The sequence below is a fragment of the Lepidochelys kempii genome, chromosome 8 (assembly GCF_965140265.1).
Source record: "Lepidochelys kempii isolate rLepKem1 chromosome 8, rLepKem1.hap2, whole genome shotgun sequence".
NCBI classification, from domain to species: Eukaryota; Metazoa; Chordata; order Testudines; family Cheloniidae; genus Lepidochelys; species Lepidochelys kempii.
Window position 1 is genome coordinate 32705093 of NC_133263.1, and position 16463 is coordinate 32721555.

Genomic DNA, 16463 nt, shown 5'->3' on the forward strand with positions numbered 1-16463 from the left:
TCTGTGTGACAGTCAGTATTTTCAAATGCTATGGTAGGTAGCTTTCTGAAAGGCATTGTCCGTCTTTTTCCACCGTTGAAGAAAATGGTGTCATTGTGGGACTGTAATACGGTCCAGTAATATGGAACTGATGGGTCCACCGTTTGAGCTGATAGCAACATACTTGTTAGTTCTCCAGTCCCAGAAGACAGCCTTCTTGTTAGTTATAGCATGTGCTGACAAGTCAGTGAATTACAAGCCTTAATGGCAGATCCCACATACACCCAGTTCTTCAAAGACAAAGTAAATTTAACACCACATCCAAAATTTCTGTTAAAAGTGATATTTCAGTTTCACTTTAATCAGATTATTTACTTACCTGTATTTTTTCCCAAACCACACTTAGGTGCAAAAGAACAATGCCTTCATGCTTGAGCTGTGAGAAGGTGTTTGGCATTTTAACCGGAAAGGACTAACCATTTTGTTCGTCACCTCAGCTCTTCGTATCTTATACTGAGCAAATGAAAGGACAATCAGTCTCAGCTCTGACCACTGCTAAGTGGATAATGATGAGTATTGCTATGGTTTATGGAACAGCTCAGACTGTGCCTCCAAAGTTATTACAGGCTCATTTGATGAGAGCTAAAGCAACATCACTAGCGTTTCTTAGAGATGTTTCTAAGGTAGATATCTGCAGAGCTGCAACATGATCCTAAGTAGAAACCTTTGCTAGACATTAGACTAAAATCACGGCCTCTGGGGTCAATGCAAACTTTGAGAAGACAGTGCTACGGTGTCTGAGTAAATAGGCTCTGAGCCCCATCTCCTCAGTGAATGGCCTGTGAGTCACCTGAGTGGAATACATGTCTGCAGCCACTCGTAGAAGAAAAGACAGCTACCTGTGTTGTAACTGCTATTCTTCGAGAGGTGGACACAGATATGTATTCCATGATCTACACTCTGTCCCCTGTGCACCTGGGGTTTGGTGCAAAGGAACTGAGGGGTGCACCACCATTATATAGCCGGGGGAGGAGCTATGAGGCAAAGGACATGATCATCACCCATGGGGTACTGCTTGCTGAATTTCTCCAGCTTTGGTGCGCTGGGCACACTCACACCTGAGTGAAATACATGTCTGCATGCACACATCTCAAAGAACAAAAGTTACAACATGGGTAAATGACTATTTTTTACTTTGCAGTATGTGTCTTCTAGCAACTTTTTACGTATTCTTTTCAGAAATGCAAACACCCTTTGGATGTTTGATCCAAAGCTACAGGTTGATAGGTCTGGAGTGACTGCATGTATCCAGAATATATTCCAGCAGTTCCAAAACATAATGGGCCCATAACAACTTCACCCTTGAGCACTGTTTAAACATTTATAAGTTGCACCATCTTTCCAGCTCAAGACATGCACAGAATTGAAATAGGTCTCTGACATCAGCTATCTATATTGAGATTCAATGTATATTTTGAAAGAAATGTTACTAAGTTTTTGTAATGCCACTTTATTTTAAGGAAAGACCATAAAAATCCTTTTTTTTTTTTTAAGAAGCAAAACTGATGTTTTTAAATTTGTGTTTATTGCACTTACAGATACATTCTGGGGCTGGAATTGGTATGTGTTCCATGGCTTCTTGTTAAAAGATACTTAGATGCAATTACACATTTGATTTGTAGTGTATTGAAGCAGTCATCATATGCAGACTGCAGAAAGCACTTATTTAGGGAAGGAAAAAATGATTCCAAGTAAATCTTATTTCTAATAAACTCATCTCCCCCATTTTATTTTCAACTACATCAGTTAGTGTGCTGCCACAGTTTTTTCAACCTGTTCTCCACTAAATTTATGTGAGTGATTAACCAAAATAAAAAACAATTCAGCTCAGGAAAAGATAAAAACTGGTAAACTTTTAAGCCTCCTAAATACTATTAGCTATGCATTTAATTTAGATTTAATTGCTATGTGCTTCCTCTTGATGATCAAAGAGATAGATAGTTATGTTGTTGCTTTAAGCCCAGTTGACTCATTCTCCTTAGATCCCCGTGCAGACCTGCTGTCCATTTTTCCCTGCCTCAATCGACTTTTACCATCCTTTTTTTCCTTTTTGAAAAATCACCTCATCATTGATCACTCATCAGTTGGCATATGCCTTGTAACCCTTTCCCTCACCATCTACTCCATCTTTACTGGATCTCACCCTGTTCCATTCATAACTGATGGTAACTTTTCTCCACATTCTGAAAAAAACTTCACTTGCTAACTGCTGTCCCAAACACCTTTTATGGGGCACCTGGGAAGCCCAGTAAATTCTCAGTCCCCCAAGAGATTGTCAGCCCTTGCCAGGAGGAATCCGACATCTTCTTGGTCTTGCTAGACATGAGCTGTGCTATTCAAAGGAAAGGCATAAAGCAGTACCAGATTTAAGATAAGTAGTAGAGTTGAAGAGATTACTAGAACCCCCATCAGAACAGATACCTCCCCCTATTCCTGAAGATGCTATGATGGAGGATGAGACAAAGCCTCAATGTTTCTAGTTCTGTGACTTGTGTTATACAGGAAGTCAGACTAGATGATCACAGTGTCCTTTCTGGCCTTGGAATCTATGAATCTGCCATAAATAATATATTTTAAAATAGATTTGATTATTTCAAATAATTATGACAAGATTTCCAAGTACCATAGTATTTATTTGTCAAGCTTTTCCTGCAGTGCTCAAGACCAACCTCAGGGCAGACTATTAAGAACGAAAGCACGAACCCCAAATTGGTTGTGAGTTCTGCACTTAGATTTTACCAACCAATTATCAAGTGTAAACTCCGCAGGCACTATAATGATCTTAACATGGAGTCACAGATGGTATCCTTGGGTACTCCAATCTCCTTACCCCAGGTTAGTTGCACTTTAGATCTAATACCAAAGACAACGCTTGTAGCCAATCATATAATAAACTATGTAAAGATTTATTAGCTAGGAAAAGGAAATAAGAAAGTTATTTGCAAGGTTAAAGTAGGTAAACATATCTACACATGAATGAGTTCCAATCGTAAGTTTCAAAAAGTAATAGAAGCTGGTTACAGATGTTATTAGGGAGATGAATGTACGCAGCAACTCACAAACATTCAATAAAGTCTACTCACTAAAACACATTCTTATGATTCTAATACCTAGTTTAACAATACTAACACACTGGTGAGCCAGACTGGTTCCAGCTATATATCTGTCTGTGTTCAGGGAACTTTGGCATGAGCAGGCACCTTCTCTGCCAGCATCACAGTGTCCACGTTGTTTTGTAGTTTTTAATAACTGTCCATATAGTCCTTAGCAGCGTTGAAAGGGCTCCGGAAGACAATAATGATCTTTTCAAAGCCTGATTGTGACAGAATGGGAAATCATTAACTTTTCTTTTCTTGTTTGAGTGATTGGGGTAATCTATATGTACAACACATCTTGAAGAACCACAGTTACTGTAGGATAAGTAACCCTTCTTTCTTCATTTTCATTTTTTGTCTCCTTTTGAAAATGTTGATAAAGTAGATGTGTGTTCTACTATGCAAAGAGAGACTGACATGTTTATAGGCATGTTTAAAAGCAGCCAAGGTTTTCCCAACATGTTTGAAAATGTTTGAATCATTCTGCAGGACGAAAACATACAGGTGAAGGTCTCTGGGTTGCAGTGAACCTTGCCAACACAAATTGGTATTTCTCTGATTTAGTTTGTTATAACGAGCAGTAAAGCCATTTCAAGAGACTAAAATAAATTGGCTTACAATCATCACTATTAAAATGCCACTATTTGCCACCAATCACAACACAGTGTCTGACATTTTAAGTGTAGGGAAATGCTCTGGAATCTCATATGTTGGCCAGTACTGACTTTTTATGGCAACAAGACTATGTTAAGAGCACTTTTAATTTATCTTTAAAAATGCAATGGAGGCACTCTATCTTAGAGTAACTAAACTATAGTCCATGTGTTTTTTATCGCTCAGTTGACATTTCTTTTACATTTAGGGGTACACTTTTGAGTCATTGGAAGGGAGCAAGTGGTGTTCTCTGGAGGAATGAGCAAAGTGTTAGGAATCCAGAGCTCCGGGATTCTTATCCTAGCTCTGGCAGTGACTCACCGCATGGTCTTGGCTACTTCAGATCACCCTTCTGTCAGTTTCCCAATCTTTAAAATAGGGATAATACTACTTCAGGAGAGGAGAGAATTAATTAGTTCATGTCTGTACAGTCATTTGGATGTATAAAGCACTATATAAATTATTATTCGAGGATCTCTGGCTAACTGGAGTATCTAAATCCCTGTGCTGTCCTTTGAAGGATTACCCCCCCTTGTTAACATGTTTTGGTTTTTTCTAAACAAAAGTTGAGCCTCATATAGCAACATGATTTTATGAAGTGGAGCTTTAAGAAAAACACCATACAACACAAGACTAATGATATAATTGCAAAAATTGGCAACACAGATGCATACTTTATATAAATGTAGAAATAAACTTAGTTATAGTGTGATTTACATCAGTAGGTGAAATGAGGGATTACGTTAATACAGACTTTTTCTCGATTCCTCTCAAATAATGATATCCTCACACACAGAGACATATCTATATCCAGTTGGTAAAAATTCTGCTTTTAGAATTCTGACTGGCACCAAACTAACGACAGGAAAACTCCAGATTATGGCTCAGTTACACTGAGGATCCTCTTGATCTATAAATCAATTCAAAACCTCGGTCCAAGCTGTCTCTCTGTCTGGTCAACCCTGCAATGCACAAGCAGCAGCTGAGGTCATCCAGTGCCAGTCCACTTTTACCTAAACGTGCTGCACTGGTGATTATTGTTACAACTCTTTGGTTTCCTCAGTCTGGAACTCCCTGATCAGAGCTGTCTGGCATGTGATTCTTTCCTTTTTTTAAATGCAGACACTGCATGTCTAAGAAAATGTGACCTTCCTCAGGCAATGAAAAACTATTGCCTCAGGCCTTGTGTCTCCTACAGTACCGTTACGTCAAGCAGGCATTTGCTGTCTGCAAATGCACTTTCACTCTTGTCTTATTTCTTAAATATGAATGACTTTTCTGAACATTCATTTGGGAGGACTGTACGCTTCTTTCCACTCACAACTTGCATTTTAGGTGGATTGGCATGTTTATGGACTGCTATATGTACACAAACACATGCTGCATTCTGTATTCAGTATTCTATAAGAATTATGTGTTCAAGTAAAAAAGGGAGTGTGTTTGCAGATTTATGTATCTCTTCTCTCCACTTCACTCTAAGTGGAACACTCTCTGTAGTGTCCTATGTAATGGCAGACTGGTATATAGGGATATCTTACATATTGCAATGAAGAGTATGGTATAAACGCCTAAGGGTCTCACTTCCAGAGGTGCTGAGTATCTTCAATCCCCATTGTCTTTAACTGCAATTTTGGGTGCACGGTACTTCTGAAAGTCAGAACCTAAATAAATGGATACCTACCTTTAAGTCTGTTTACCAATTGCTGTGCTGTGAATGCCATGGCACCAGCGACTAAAATCTCCATTATAATACCTTTTCACTGACATGGGTATTGTGGCAAAGGCAGTCTAGTTTAAGCAGGCTTTGTGACAGAATGCAGTCACTGAAGTGGTGTAAAAAAAAACAACCCTACATTCATTTGGACTTGGCTTAGGCTCCTGCTTGAGAGGTAAACTCTCATTGTAGCACTCCACAGTTAGTGTGGCAAAAGATACTGTGTTGTATCCCTTGCAGCCAGTATGACTGAATGATAAAAATCCTCAAGGATACAAATAATTTAAAAAATTACTGTCAGAGGGGAAAATTGAGAGGATTTGTGGACAGCGGAGTCCACCGTTCTTAGCAATATACGGTCACTGAATTTCACTTTTAGTTCTGTATATACAAGTCTAGTTCTTAGAGCTTGTCTACATAGGGACATCCAGGAAAGTTAATCCAAATTAATTAAAGGTGTGAATTTGAACTACATTAGTTAAACTGCATTAAATCCCTGTGTGAATGCTATTACTCAAAATTGAAGTGGCCTTAATTCTCTTTAGCTTAATTCACTTTGGAATTCATTTTAACTATCCCCTTCAGAATCACACCTTTTGTTAATTCAGATTAACCTTCCTGGATGTCCCTGTGTAGATAAACCCTAAATCTCCTTGTTATATGTTCTTAGGTTCCCAGCTGAAGAAGAACTGTGTTCTAGTGCATTTGGGGAGCATCTGTTCCTTTGTTTTGTGGTTTCTTTACGTTTTTGTAACACCTTTACCTCTCTGTTATAGGAGACTGACATAAAAATAATACTTTCAATATGCCGTTTTTATTTATCTACATTCTGTCATGATATACTTTGATATAAGTTTTTAATTTTGCTTCAGCTTTCAGCTGTTCTAGCAGTTACTGCACAGGGTCAGCGTTGAGGTTAGCCACAGTAGCACAAAACAATTTCCTGTTTTCAGAGCCCAGGTAACATTTGGATGAGGATTAAATTTTACCACATTTTCTAGTAGCCAGAGACAATTATTTCTAATGAGCTTTAAATTGCTTCTAGAACATGTATTTCAAAACATAGTGTAGTAATCCATTCAGCCCTAGCAACTTAATAAAATAACATTTCTTTTTAAATTTTTGGTTAAATTGTTCCTTGCTGTATTAGTAGTATTAGATTTTCAATCTACTGCCCAATTTAAAAATTGATTGTTTTTTATGCTTGGGTACTATTTTTCTATTTCCTTCTTTTGTAGCTTAGTATTGGCATTTACAGCGACACCTGTTGGTGGAGGAGAATGCTAAAATATACTGTTATCCATTGTAGACTCTCACAAATGCCAACATCCAGTTTTGGTCTCTGAAAACTTTAGGTACCCAATTTTTGAACATCTTGGCCTTGAACATATTGGTTACATCGCTTGGAGAGTCTTTACTCACGTTTCCTTGCTGGTGCAACTTGTGGAATGTACCCTCCCCTTTCTCTTCTTTTCACTATAATAGTCCAATTTTACTTTACGTGGTGTTGTTGTAACCATGTGGGTCCCAGAATATTCGAGAAACAAGACCTGAAGAAGAGTTCTGGGAAATTTGAAAACTTGTCTCTCTCTCTCCAACAGAAGATGGTCCAATAAAAGATGTTATCTCACCCACCTTGTCTCTTCAGTTTTACTTAAGCATCCAGGAGACTTATTTGCCTCCTTTTCAGTTGAATAGAAAATGCCCAAGAATACTAGTATGAAATGATACCATGTCTGTGTCTGTCTGATATTTGCAATGTGCCAAACCACCAATGTGAAAGTTTGGGTTGTTTTGTTATCTGTTTTACCATTCCAATCCAGATTTTAAAACAACAGTTTATCTTTTGTGGGTTTAACGTATGCACATATATTTTCACACCACCAATAGATTTTAAGGGTTACATCCTACCACTTGTTTGGTTTAAGTACCCAACTGCAGATGCAGATCATGTGAAAGCCTCCTTAAAATCAGGCCTTGTTATGAATGAAATAACATTAAGTACTGTCCCTTGTATTGCTGGTTTATGTATTTATTTCTGAAGGATTACTTCAAGTGAGTGGAAGAACAGTAACAGAAAATCAGTACTAAGCTTACATCTCACTCTTTAGCAGCTACCCTGCTATGAGAAGAATATGGTCCAGTGAGGAGGGTGCTTAAAATAGAATAAGAGTGCTTTATTCCAAATTAACTTAATCCGTATGGACACTCTTATTCCAGAGTAAGAGCATTCACGCCTATTGGTAATCAGGATTAGCTATTTGGGAATAACTCCCAGTATAGATGTAATCCATGCCTGCTGGGTGTGGTGCTCTGTCCCCCTCTAGTGGCACCTAGATCACCTAGAGATTGATGAGTCTGCTATAGCCTTGGCTAAGAGCCATCTGGTTTTAGCTTATGCAGTAGAGGCTTATACATGTGATTTAGCTCCAGAGGTCCCAGGTTCGATTCTGCCTGCCAACACTGATGTTACATAGACAAGCCATAACAGTCACAGTGCTTCAATTAATAGGAATAATACCTCCCTTCTTACAGGGGCATTGTGAGGATCAACACAATAGTGACTGAGGTGCTCTGATACTATGAAAATGGAGGTCATATAGGTACCTGGATAGACAAATAGAGAGCATTAGAAGAGCTCTTCTGAGTTATTGCACAACAGAACCAAAAATCACTATTGCTTCATACTAGCAACACCAAATATTTACTGTTCTGTAATATTTTTACATTAGAAATACTGAGATTATCTGAGTGATTCACATCTGTGGACTGGTAAAATAGTTGGTTTTGTAATGGACATATCTGTGGTGTGAGTGGTATGTTTAATGTGCGTGTACATAAACAACCATCCCAAGAGGCCACCATGGTAATGGATCAAAACCAGGCTAAGTTACAGTATGGAAAACTATCAGTTAAGGCCCTGATTCTGCAGTCAGATCTACCATGTGGGAACCACCCTGAAGGCTCTGTGTCTGTGCCTTGGTTGAAAAGTCTGTGCTAATTGAGGATGTTGGCCTACGTCGGTAACTGAGAATCCATAGGTTATGTTTTTACTTCTTACACTCTTAATTACTCAGCAGCTTTTTAAATGTATACATGCTATGTATTTAAAACTTTGCAATTGTTTTTTTACTATAATTACAAAAGAAAGATCCTATCCAGGTAGGCAATAATAAAAATAAAGACAAAAAGTGATAAAAGAGTGAAATGAATGTTAAGTGACAGAGCTATCCAGATTTGCAACTGTTTATGTCAGTTTCTTTCTCTTCTTTTTTTTCTGAACAGGTAATCAGATCCTGTCTCTTGGGACTCTGTCAAAAGATCAGGTTTATCCACTGAAACTCAAGGGCATTTCCATCTGCTATTCTGCACTCAAATCTGCCTTATGTGGAAATTATGTCAGCTTTGGCGTCTTCAAGTTGTATGGGGACAACCACTTTGACAATGTACTCCAGGCCTTTGTCAAAATGCTGCTTTCAGTATCCCACAGTGACTTGCTTGTAAGCAATTATTCATCTTGGGAGTCTTTATGTGAATTATGAAATAATATCACCACAGGCTTCAAATTGTTATAATGAGACAGCAGGATCTAGAACAGCTCAAATGCAATTTATATTTTTAGTCCAGTTGCTTGAGTGTATTTATAGCCACATCTAGAATATTAGTATTTCCATGTATGATAGAATTGTCATAGCAGATTGTAACATTTCCAAAATATTCACAAAAACATGTCTGGGAAAGAGAGAAGCCAGTTTTGGCTTTTTATGTCCAGGAAAACCACATTGGGGTTCCCTGGATATAATTTAAAGCAGTATTTGGCCCTATATGATCTGTCAGCCTGGGATTAATCTGAATTTATATAACTCTTGTGGTGTGCTTTCTATAAAACAACATTAAAATATTAACCAAACTTTCTTTGAGATGGCTAGTCTCATACCAATGGAACTGTCACTTCTCAAAGACAACAAATCGAGTGCATGATCAGCTTTAGCTCGGATCATGGAACTTTCTTCAGAACATTTTCATTCGGAACTGCCATTTTCCACACTGAGGGATGAATCAGATAGTTAGAGGTGCTAAATACGCAGACTTTTGCCTTAGCCCTTTTGAAAAATTACCCCAGTCAAATACTGGTATATAGCTACATGATAGTGAGCCCATGCAGCCAAGTCTGACAGTCATGTCAGTAGTGAAGGTAATGCCCCTAATAACCCATTCTAAAGCCTTGATCCTGCAAATGGATCCAGACAGGCATATATTTATACCCACACAGAACCCAATTAAAGTCAGTGGGCACAAGGGTCTGTCTATGCGGGTCAAGTTGCAGAATCATTGCACAAAACTGTAATCTCTGTGGTGCATTCAGCCAACCTGGGTTTAGTCTCAAAAAGTCTTCTATGTAGCATGAGGAAGCACTAGCCACTGAACTGTCAAACTGTTCCCAGAACACTTGATCTGAATAATGTTTTATACCAATTTTACTGAGTTGCTAATGGGATGTAGCATAAAAAGGTTAATATGACTTCATTACCCAGGGATTTTTGTAAACTAAAACTGAGTTTATGTATTTGTATGGTAACCTACAATCAAAGATTTCCACCATAGACAGACTTTTTTGTAGAAAAAAGCTGTTAATTTAATAGATAATTGGGACTTATTACAGCATCATTCTGTGCATTTTTATAATCTTGTTAATATTTCAGCCAGCTTTGCATTTTTAATGCTATAATTTCTATTAGCCCATAGTATTTCTTACTTTCTATCAATGTTTTTTTTTCTTTTTCAGCAATATCGAAAACTAAGTCAGTCTTATTACCCACTCTTGGAATGTCTCACCCAGGATCATATGAGTTTCATTACCAGTTTAGAACCTCATGTGCTAATGTATATTCTTACCTCAATATCTGAAGGACTTACTGCACTAGGTAAGTGTTACTTATGATTTAGCTGAAATTGGAATGTGGGGAATATGTAGTCATTAGAGTGAGATTTAAAAAATGAACAACTCAGCACCCAACCACTCTCACTTAACCTTCTACAATAAGTGGCCCATTAGAACATTCATTTGCCGTGTAACAAATTATTGTCCAGAGACCATGGGAGACGGTGGGTGCTGAGCATTCTGATAATCTGATCACTTATTTTAGGTGTCTAAATGGGAGCTGAGCTCTTCTGAAAATCTGGCCAGTAGTGTATTGCATTAATATTTTAAAATGATCTTTCTACAAATTAGAAACTTTAAAAATAATAATGATGTGCTTCTAGTTGGGTTATCATTGAAGAAGTTTTACAGCAGTGAAATATAAAATGATATATTTGTCCCATAAGCCTCACAGTAGAGAATGTTAGTATATGACTCATTTTGCCTTTCAGAGATAAAATTTGTTAGCATATGGAATAGTAACCTCCGGCTGTTCACTTTTCATTTATCAGCATGACTGGTAGATGAGTAGAGATGGCTAAGCTAACCTTATCAATAAAAAAGAAAAATTAGGTTTTACATTATAAAGAATATTTATTGGCTGTACTTCACAGAGTAAACAAGCATCATATTTAGAATTATATTAAAAGTAGTCTGGTTGTAATTGATCTTCATTCATTAGCACTTTTTAACAGATTATTGTCCAGATGTTTGATTAAAACTGAAATTTGATTTCAATAGCTTAAATTCAGTCAAAATATGGGGGTAGAGTATAGAGCCTTAAAGAAAGATGTGTATGTTGCAGTTACATTTTCTAACTAGCCTAGAAAACAAGACCCTAAAATGATAGTCAGGAATGGCTCTCTTATTACTTTGTGGAAGGAGTTGTATTTAATGAATAGCCTGTAGGTATGATATTTGTTTATATAGACTTTCTAATAGCTAGAGTTGTTTACCTCTAAGGTCAGTCAAGCCCTGTAGTAATGAATGAGTACACTAGGCATCACAGAGCATTCCAGAACTTCACAAAACAGATTCCATGTTTCTCCTGTTAGAAAAAGCATGCTTAGTGGGGAAACGGACATTGAATAGATAAGCAACATTACTGAGGAGTCCTCAGATCATTTTATTATATACTACCAAAATGCCAAATAAACTATTTGTCCAAAAAATTTCACTCAGCTCTATTTAGTTTGACACCCACCCCACACCCAACTACTTTGACTGGGTCATATCCAAACCTTATTGTAACTTTGTGGTCCTGAAGCAATCTTTTCCACTAGTGTATTGACAATAATAGTTGCACAGATGCAATTTCTTGGCAGGTGAATTAATTTCTGTTCACTTTGAGTTGTATTGGACTCCTATCTACCATATTTAGTAAAATTCCAGTTATGTTTCCCATTTTTCTCTTGCATTCCCTAGCATTTCAAAAGAACATTTGACTCTACATAAATGTTAAGTAATGAGACATACCCTTTGATCTGAATGAACCTCACTTGCACATTAAAAGGAACTCACTTGTCTTTCCCTGAATTGTCAATCAGAAACAGAGCCTTTTTACAGTCCATGCCTGAGTGGTAAAGTGATTATTTAGCTATAATATCCTGTTTCTTAATAACATCAACATGTATCGAAAACTGATTTCTTGATGGAAGGTATCGATTCTGTCACATAAGCCATAAAATCAATTCATATATTCAGGTAGTTAACTTTACACAGTAAAATGAGTAATTTTCCTGTTCCTACAACGGGATGTCAACAAAAGCTGATCTTCCCTCAATAAGAGCAATTAGTGGCCATGATCCTAAGGGAGTTAAGTGCCCAAATCCCATTAAATTTCATTGGGATTTGGGTTCCTAACTCTCTTTGGCTTCTTTGAAAAATCCCAGCATATGGAGTAATACATGTTATTTGACAGTGAAGCAAACAATTATTTCATTTTTGTTCATGTTCCAACATAGCCTTCTGCCCTTTGAAAATGGACAATTTTGATATAAATTGGATCCCTCTCTTAGTGAAGCAAAGCATGCATGCTGCAAAAGCATCTTGAAGAATAGCAGTGTCAAGGCTGCAAGCAGTCTGATGGGGTAAAATGTATTGTAAACCATTAGAATGTATGAATCATCTTCAAAAATAATTACAAAAATGAAGTACCTCTTTTATTTAAAAAATTAAATCCCAGGAAATGACTTTTTCCCCCCTCCCTAGGAGAAATGTTTGTCTATATATTTTCATTTCTCTTAGTTCATGGAAGCTCAGCATTTGAGATTTGTACTGTAGCTCTAGCTGAAGAATAAAGAAGCCCCAAATCCTCATTTCTCAGCACTGTTCATTCTGTCCCTGAGTGGACACTCTGCATGCATCATGATTTCACACTTGATAATATACTGTGAAATTATATTTATTCCTTTGGAGGCCCCTGGCTGTAAATCAGCTGTAATGGAAGTCCTCATCTAGGCTTTTATTGCAAGGATAAACACTCCAACAGTTCTCTTCTAAAGTGTTTACCTGGCTTTTTCACAGCTGACTCAGTGGATTGGAACCTTTTAACGTAGCCTGCCTGGCATGTTGTCACTAATCTCTATGTGAAGCTTTTCTAATTCTCCTATGATTAATAGTGCAATTATGCCATTCTTTGAGAAAAAGAAAAATATAACATTTTCTATGCCTTGCTTTCTCATTTAGATGTTAAGTTGCTTAAATCTGTTTACTTTCCTAGTTTACCCACAAAGGTAGATAATGCTGGCATTGTAGTGTACGGAATTGATGGACAGAGAAATGCCACTTAACACAAGTCTGTCCCATTTACCTTTACCTTAGAAACAAAAAAATCTCTTAAATTATGACATGCTCAAGAATGTTAGCAAGCCATTTAAAAATAATGCTCTTTACATCTATTGGCACCATTCACTAAATGTTAATGATAAAGCCAAAAGGCCTCTTCAAGTTGTTTTTGCAATAATGTCAGCCACCTTAAGGCTGATATAAATATATAACTGGTTTGAGTGCTTGGGCGATCATCTTGGCTTTTCCTCTTTATCCAGGCCTGCCTCCCAGTTTTCCCACGTGATCCTTTCTCTCCCTATTCCATCTTTTCCTTCTACCTCCAGCCCAGAAATTGTAGCTTTTTCTTAAACTTATTTGCTCCAGATATATGATTATCTGTCTTGTGTGAGATTCAATAAGAACTTCAGCACAAGGCTCTGCACACCCAGAAAAATCAGTTTGGTGGGCTTGCGTGACCTTTATGTCTGTGATGCCCTTGCAATCAGAAGGAAAAATGAGCACTGAAAAGCATATTTGATATATCGTTATGGGACAATATAAGTAGCCCTTAACACTTGTATCAGATCCTTATGAGCTGGTGATAGGATAGACCTGTCCACTGTCCTTCTAAGATCACTTACTGTAGAATGTAAAATATCTACTTGCACAGTATCAACATGTTTAGAGCCACTGCGATTTTATAGATGGATGTTCATGATTTACTTTGTTGTATTCAATTTAAAACCAAATGGAGTTAAATCACTGGGGTAGAAGTACAACAAAGCCATCCGATGGAATTTGTATTTTTAAATACATTGCCGTTATTGATGTTGCTTCAGTTCAGCCATCAGTTGTATCTCTTGTTTATATGCAGGACTGTTTTTAGTAGAGAAAACAGTAAGGGCCTGTTCCTGCAGTCTTTACTCAGGCAGATCTTCCCAGCAGCCTGCACTAGTTGAGTTCAATGACAAAACATCAACTGATTTTAGTGGAGTGGGCTCGCTTCTGCAAGATATGAAGTGCTCCCGTGAGGTGTTGGAACACCCACAGCTTCAGTGGAAACCATTGAAAACGAGGGAGCGCAGCACCTCTCAGGAGTGCTTAATACCTTTCAGGATCATGTCACAGGTTACGTCTACGCTACAAGCTAGGGTGTGATTTCCCGCTCAGCTGCACGTGCTCATGCTAGCTCGATGATGTAATTGCGGTAGCATGGGTCGTGGAAGTGGCAGCACAGACTAGCTGTGCTGAATACAAACTTGCATGAAATGGGTGGGTACATACCTGGGCTGCCACAGCTGTGCCGCTGCGGATACGTGCGCTAGCCCAATGAGAGGTAACGCAAGTATGAGTCCGCGAGCTGGGAATCACACCCCTAGCTCGGAGCGGAGACATAGCCTTGTGAGGTCAGTTGTGACTGTGTTGTCCATTAAATATTTCCAAAGACCTCAGAAGAATGTAACTTTGAAAACTATGTAATGCTGGTATTTAGATAAAGGAAAGTTAAAAACAACATGATACACAGAGTTTAAAGAGTTAAATTGACACAGATCAAAGTATTCCAGTGACAAGAAGGATATATTTAAATGAACACTGCAAGGTTGGCAAGCCTCCAAATTAGCATAGTTCAAAGAACTCAAGATACATTTAATTGGATCCTTCTAATCCCCTTCCCTTCCAAATGAACGTTTAACAGTTTAATTCCTTCTCCGGCTCCCACGCACCCCTACTCCGATAGCCCATCTAAGTAAGCACTATGAGCTGTAAGTGACCTAGTCTTGTTCCCACTCAAATCAGCAGGAGCAGGATGGAGCCCTAAATACTGGTGAGCTCGTTTGAACGTGATGTTTGCACCTGCAGAGAACATCAGTTGCGACTGAAACCTGCATCCAGCAAATGAGGAAGTTAAAAAATTCTGTGTGCACAGAGAACTTTGGTGCTAGGATCATGAGGAACCAACAGTTGGTTAAACTGGGACTCTAATTAGAACCCAGTATTAGAATTGGTAGGGAAACTACAGCTGAGACTAGCGATTGAGGGTTTAAACTGCAGCCAGTGTGCTTTGGGCCAGGAAAAATGTCAGCTGATAGACTAAGAAAAGATATGGGTGAGCGCTGCTATTTTGTACCAGTACAGCTAGAAGGAAGAAAAGGAGCCTGCACAGAGAAAAAAGGGCCAGCACGCTGTTCTTGCCACACTGATGCATGTAAACAAACAGAATCCACTTCCACAGCAGCAGCACAGCAGGCGACACCTAGCAGCAAAATAACTTACATAAATCAGACAGACATAGTTACTTTCAAATAGGTTTAAGCTTTTAATCTCTCAATGTGTTACCTTAGTTATAGATATAATCAGTAAAGATATGAGGTAGCTGTTGCTCCTGCTTCCAACATATCCTGCTTTGCTGTCATGCCTTTACAGTCCAGGAAAAACAATGGAACATTAGTCAGTAACCGTAATTTCTATGATGTTATTATCTTCTTTACTTTTTTTAAAAATGGTAATTGAACCATCACACCTTAAAATAGGTAATCAATTGATACTTTACTGTAATACTTCTCCTTCCTTACCCCATTCCCCTCCCTGCTGTTTGTGATCCTCACTCATTGTTTGGCATCTAATGTGCAGGTTGTAAGCTCTGAGGGGCAGGGTAGCGCCACTTAGGTGTGTCCTGTAAAATATCTGGCACACGTTTGTATACTAGAAAATGATACATAATATTGGGGGGGAGGGATGCTACTAGTACATTTGTGAATACAAACCTTCATTTATACACTTCTGAGATGCTCAGCAACAGTCAAGAGGTTAAAAAAGTTACTTTAAATGTTCACGGTGTCTCTTTAAATTGAATTTTTAAACTCTGTAAAAAGGCTATAAACAAACAATCGTAGTTTCCAAAAATCTGAAATCTGCTGAATATATAATTTCATATAAGTAAAAGTAATGTCTTGATTCTGCAATTTACAATGTGCGGGTAAATCACGGCTCACACAGAACCACAATGAAGTTTGTAGGACGCTGCGTGGACCCAGCAGTCCACTGTCCATTGTGAATTGCAGGATTGGGGCCATAATCTGCTTAATACCAAGAAATTTTAAAAGGAAAAGAACAAGTAGTAAAATTAAGTATCATTTAACCTGATATCTAAAATAAGCTTCCAGGCTTACCTTGTGTGTATTATTTTCTTCACTCCTGCAAGTTATTCATAATAATTGTTTTGTTTTATTACAGAAGCGATTACAAAACTATTTCTTTCATTGCTTATGCA

The 16463-nt window shown here is 37.9% G+C and overlaps 1 protein-coding gene across 4 annotated transcripts in view; it reads left to right on the forward strand.

Moving 5' to 3' along the window:
- The window catches only part of RANBP17 (RAN binding protein 17), a 276059-nt gene that overhangs the window by 217471 nt on the left and 42125 nt on the right, over positions 1–16463 (forward strand). For all 4 annotated transcript variants that reach the window (XM_073355989.1, XM_073355992.1, XM_073355990.1 and 1 more), the window contains 2 exons: positions 8788–9002; positions 10289–10427. In XM_073355989.1, coding sequence (XP_073212090.1) covers positions 8788–9002; positions 10289–10427 — 354 coding nt within the window. The remainder of the gene's footprint in view (positions 1–8787; positions 9003–10288; positions 10428–16463) is intronic.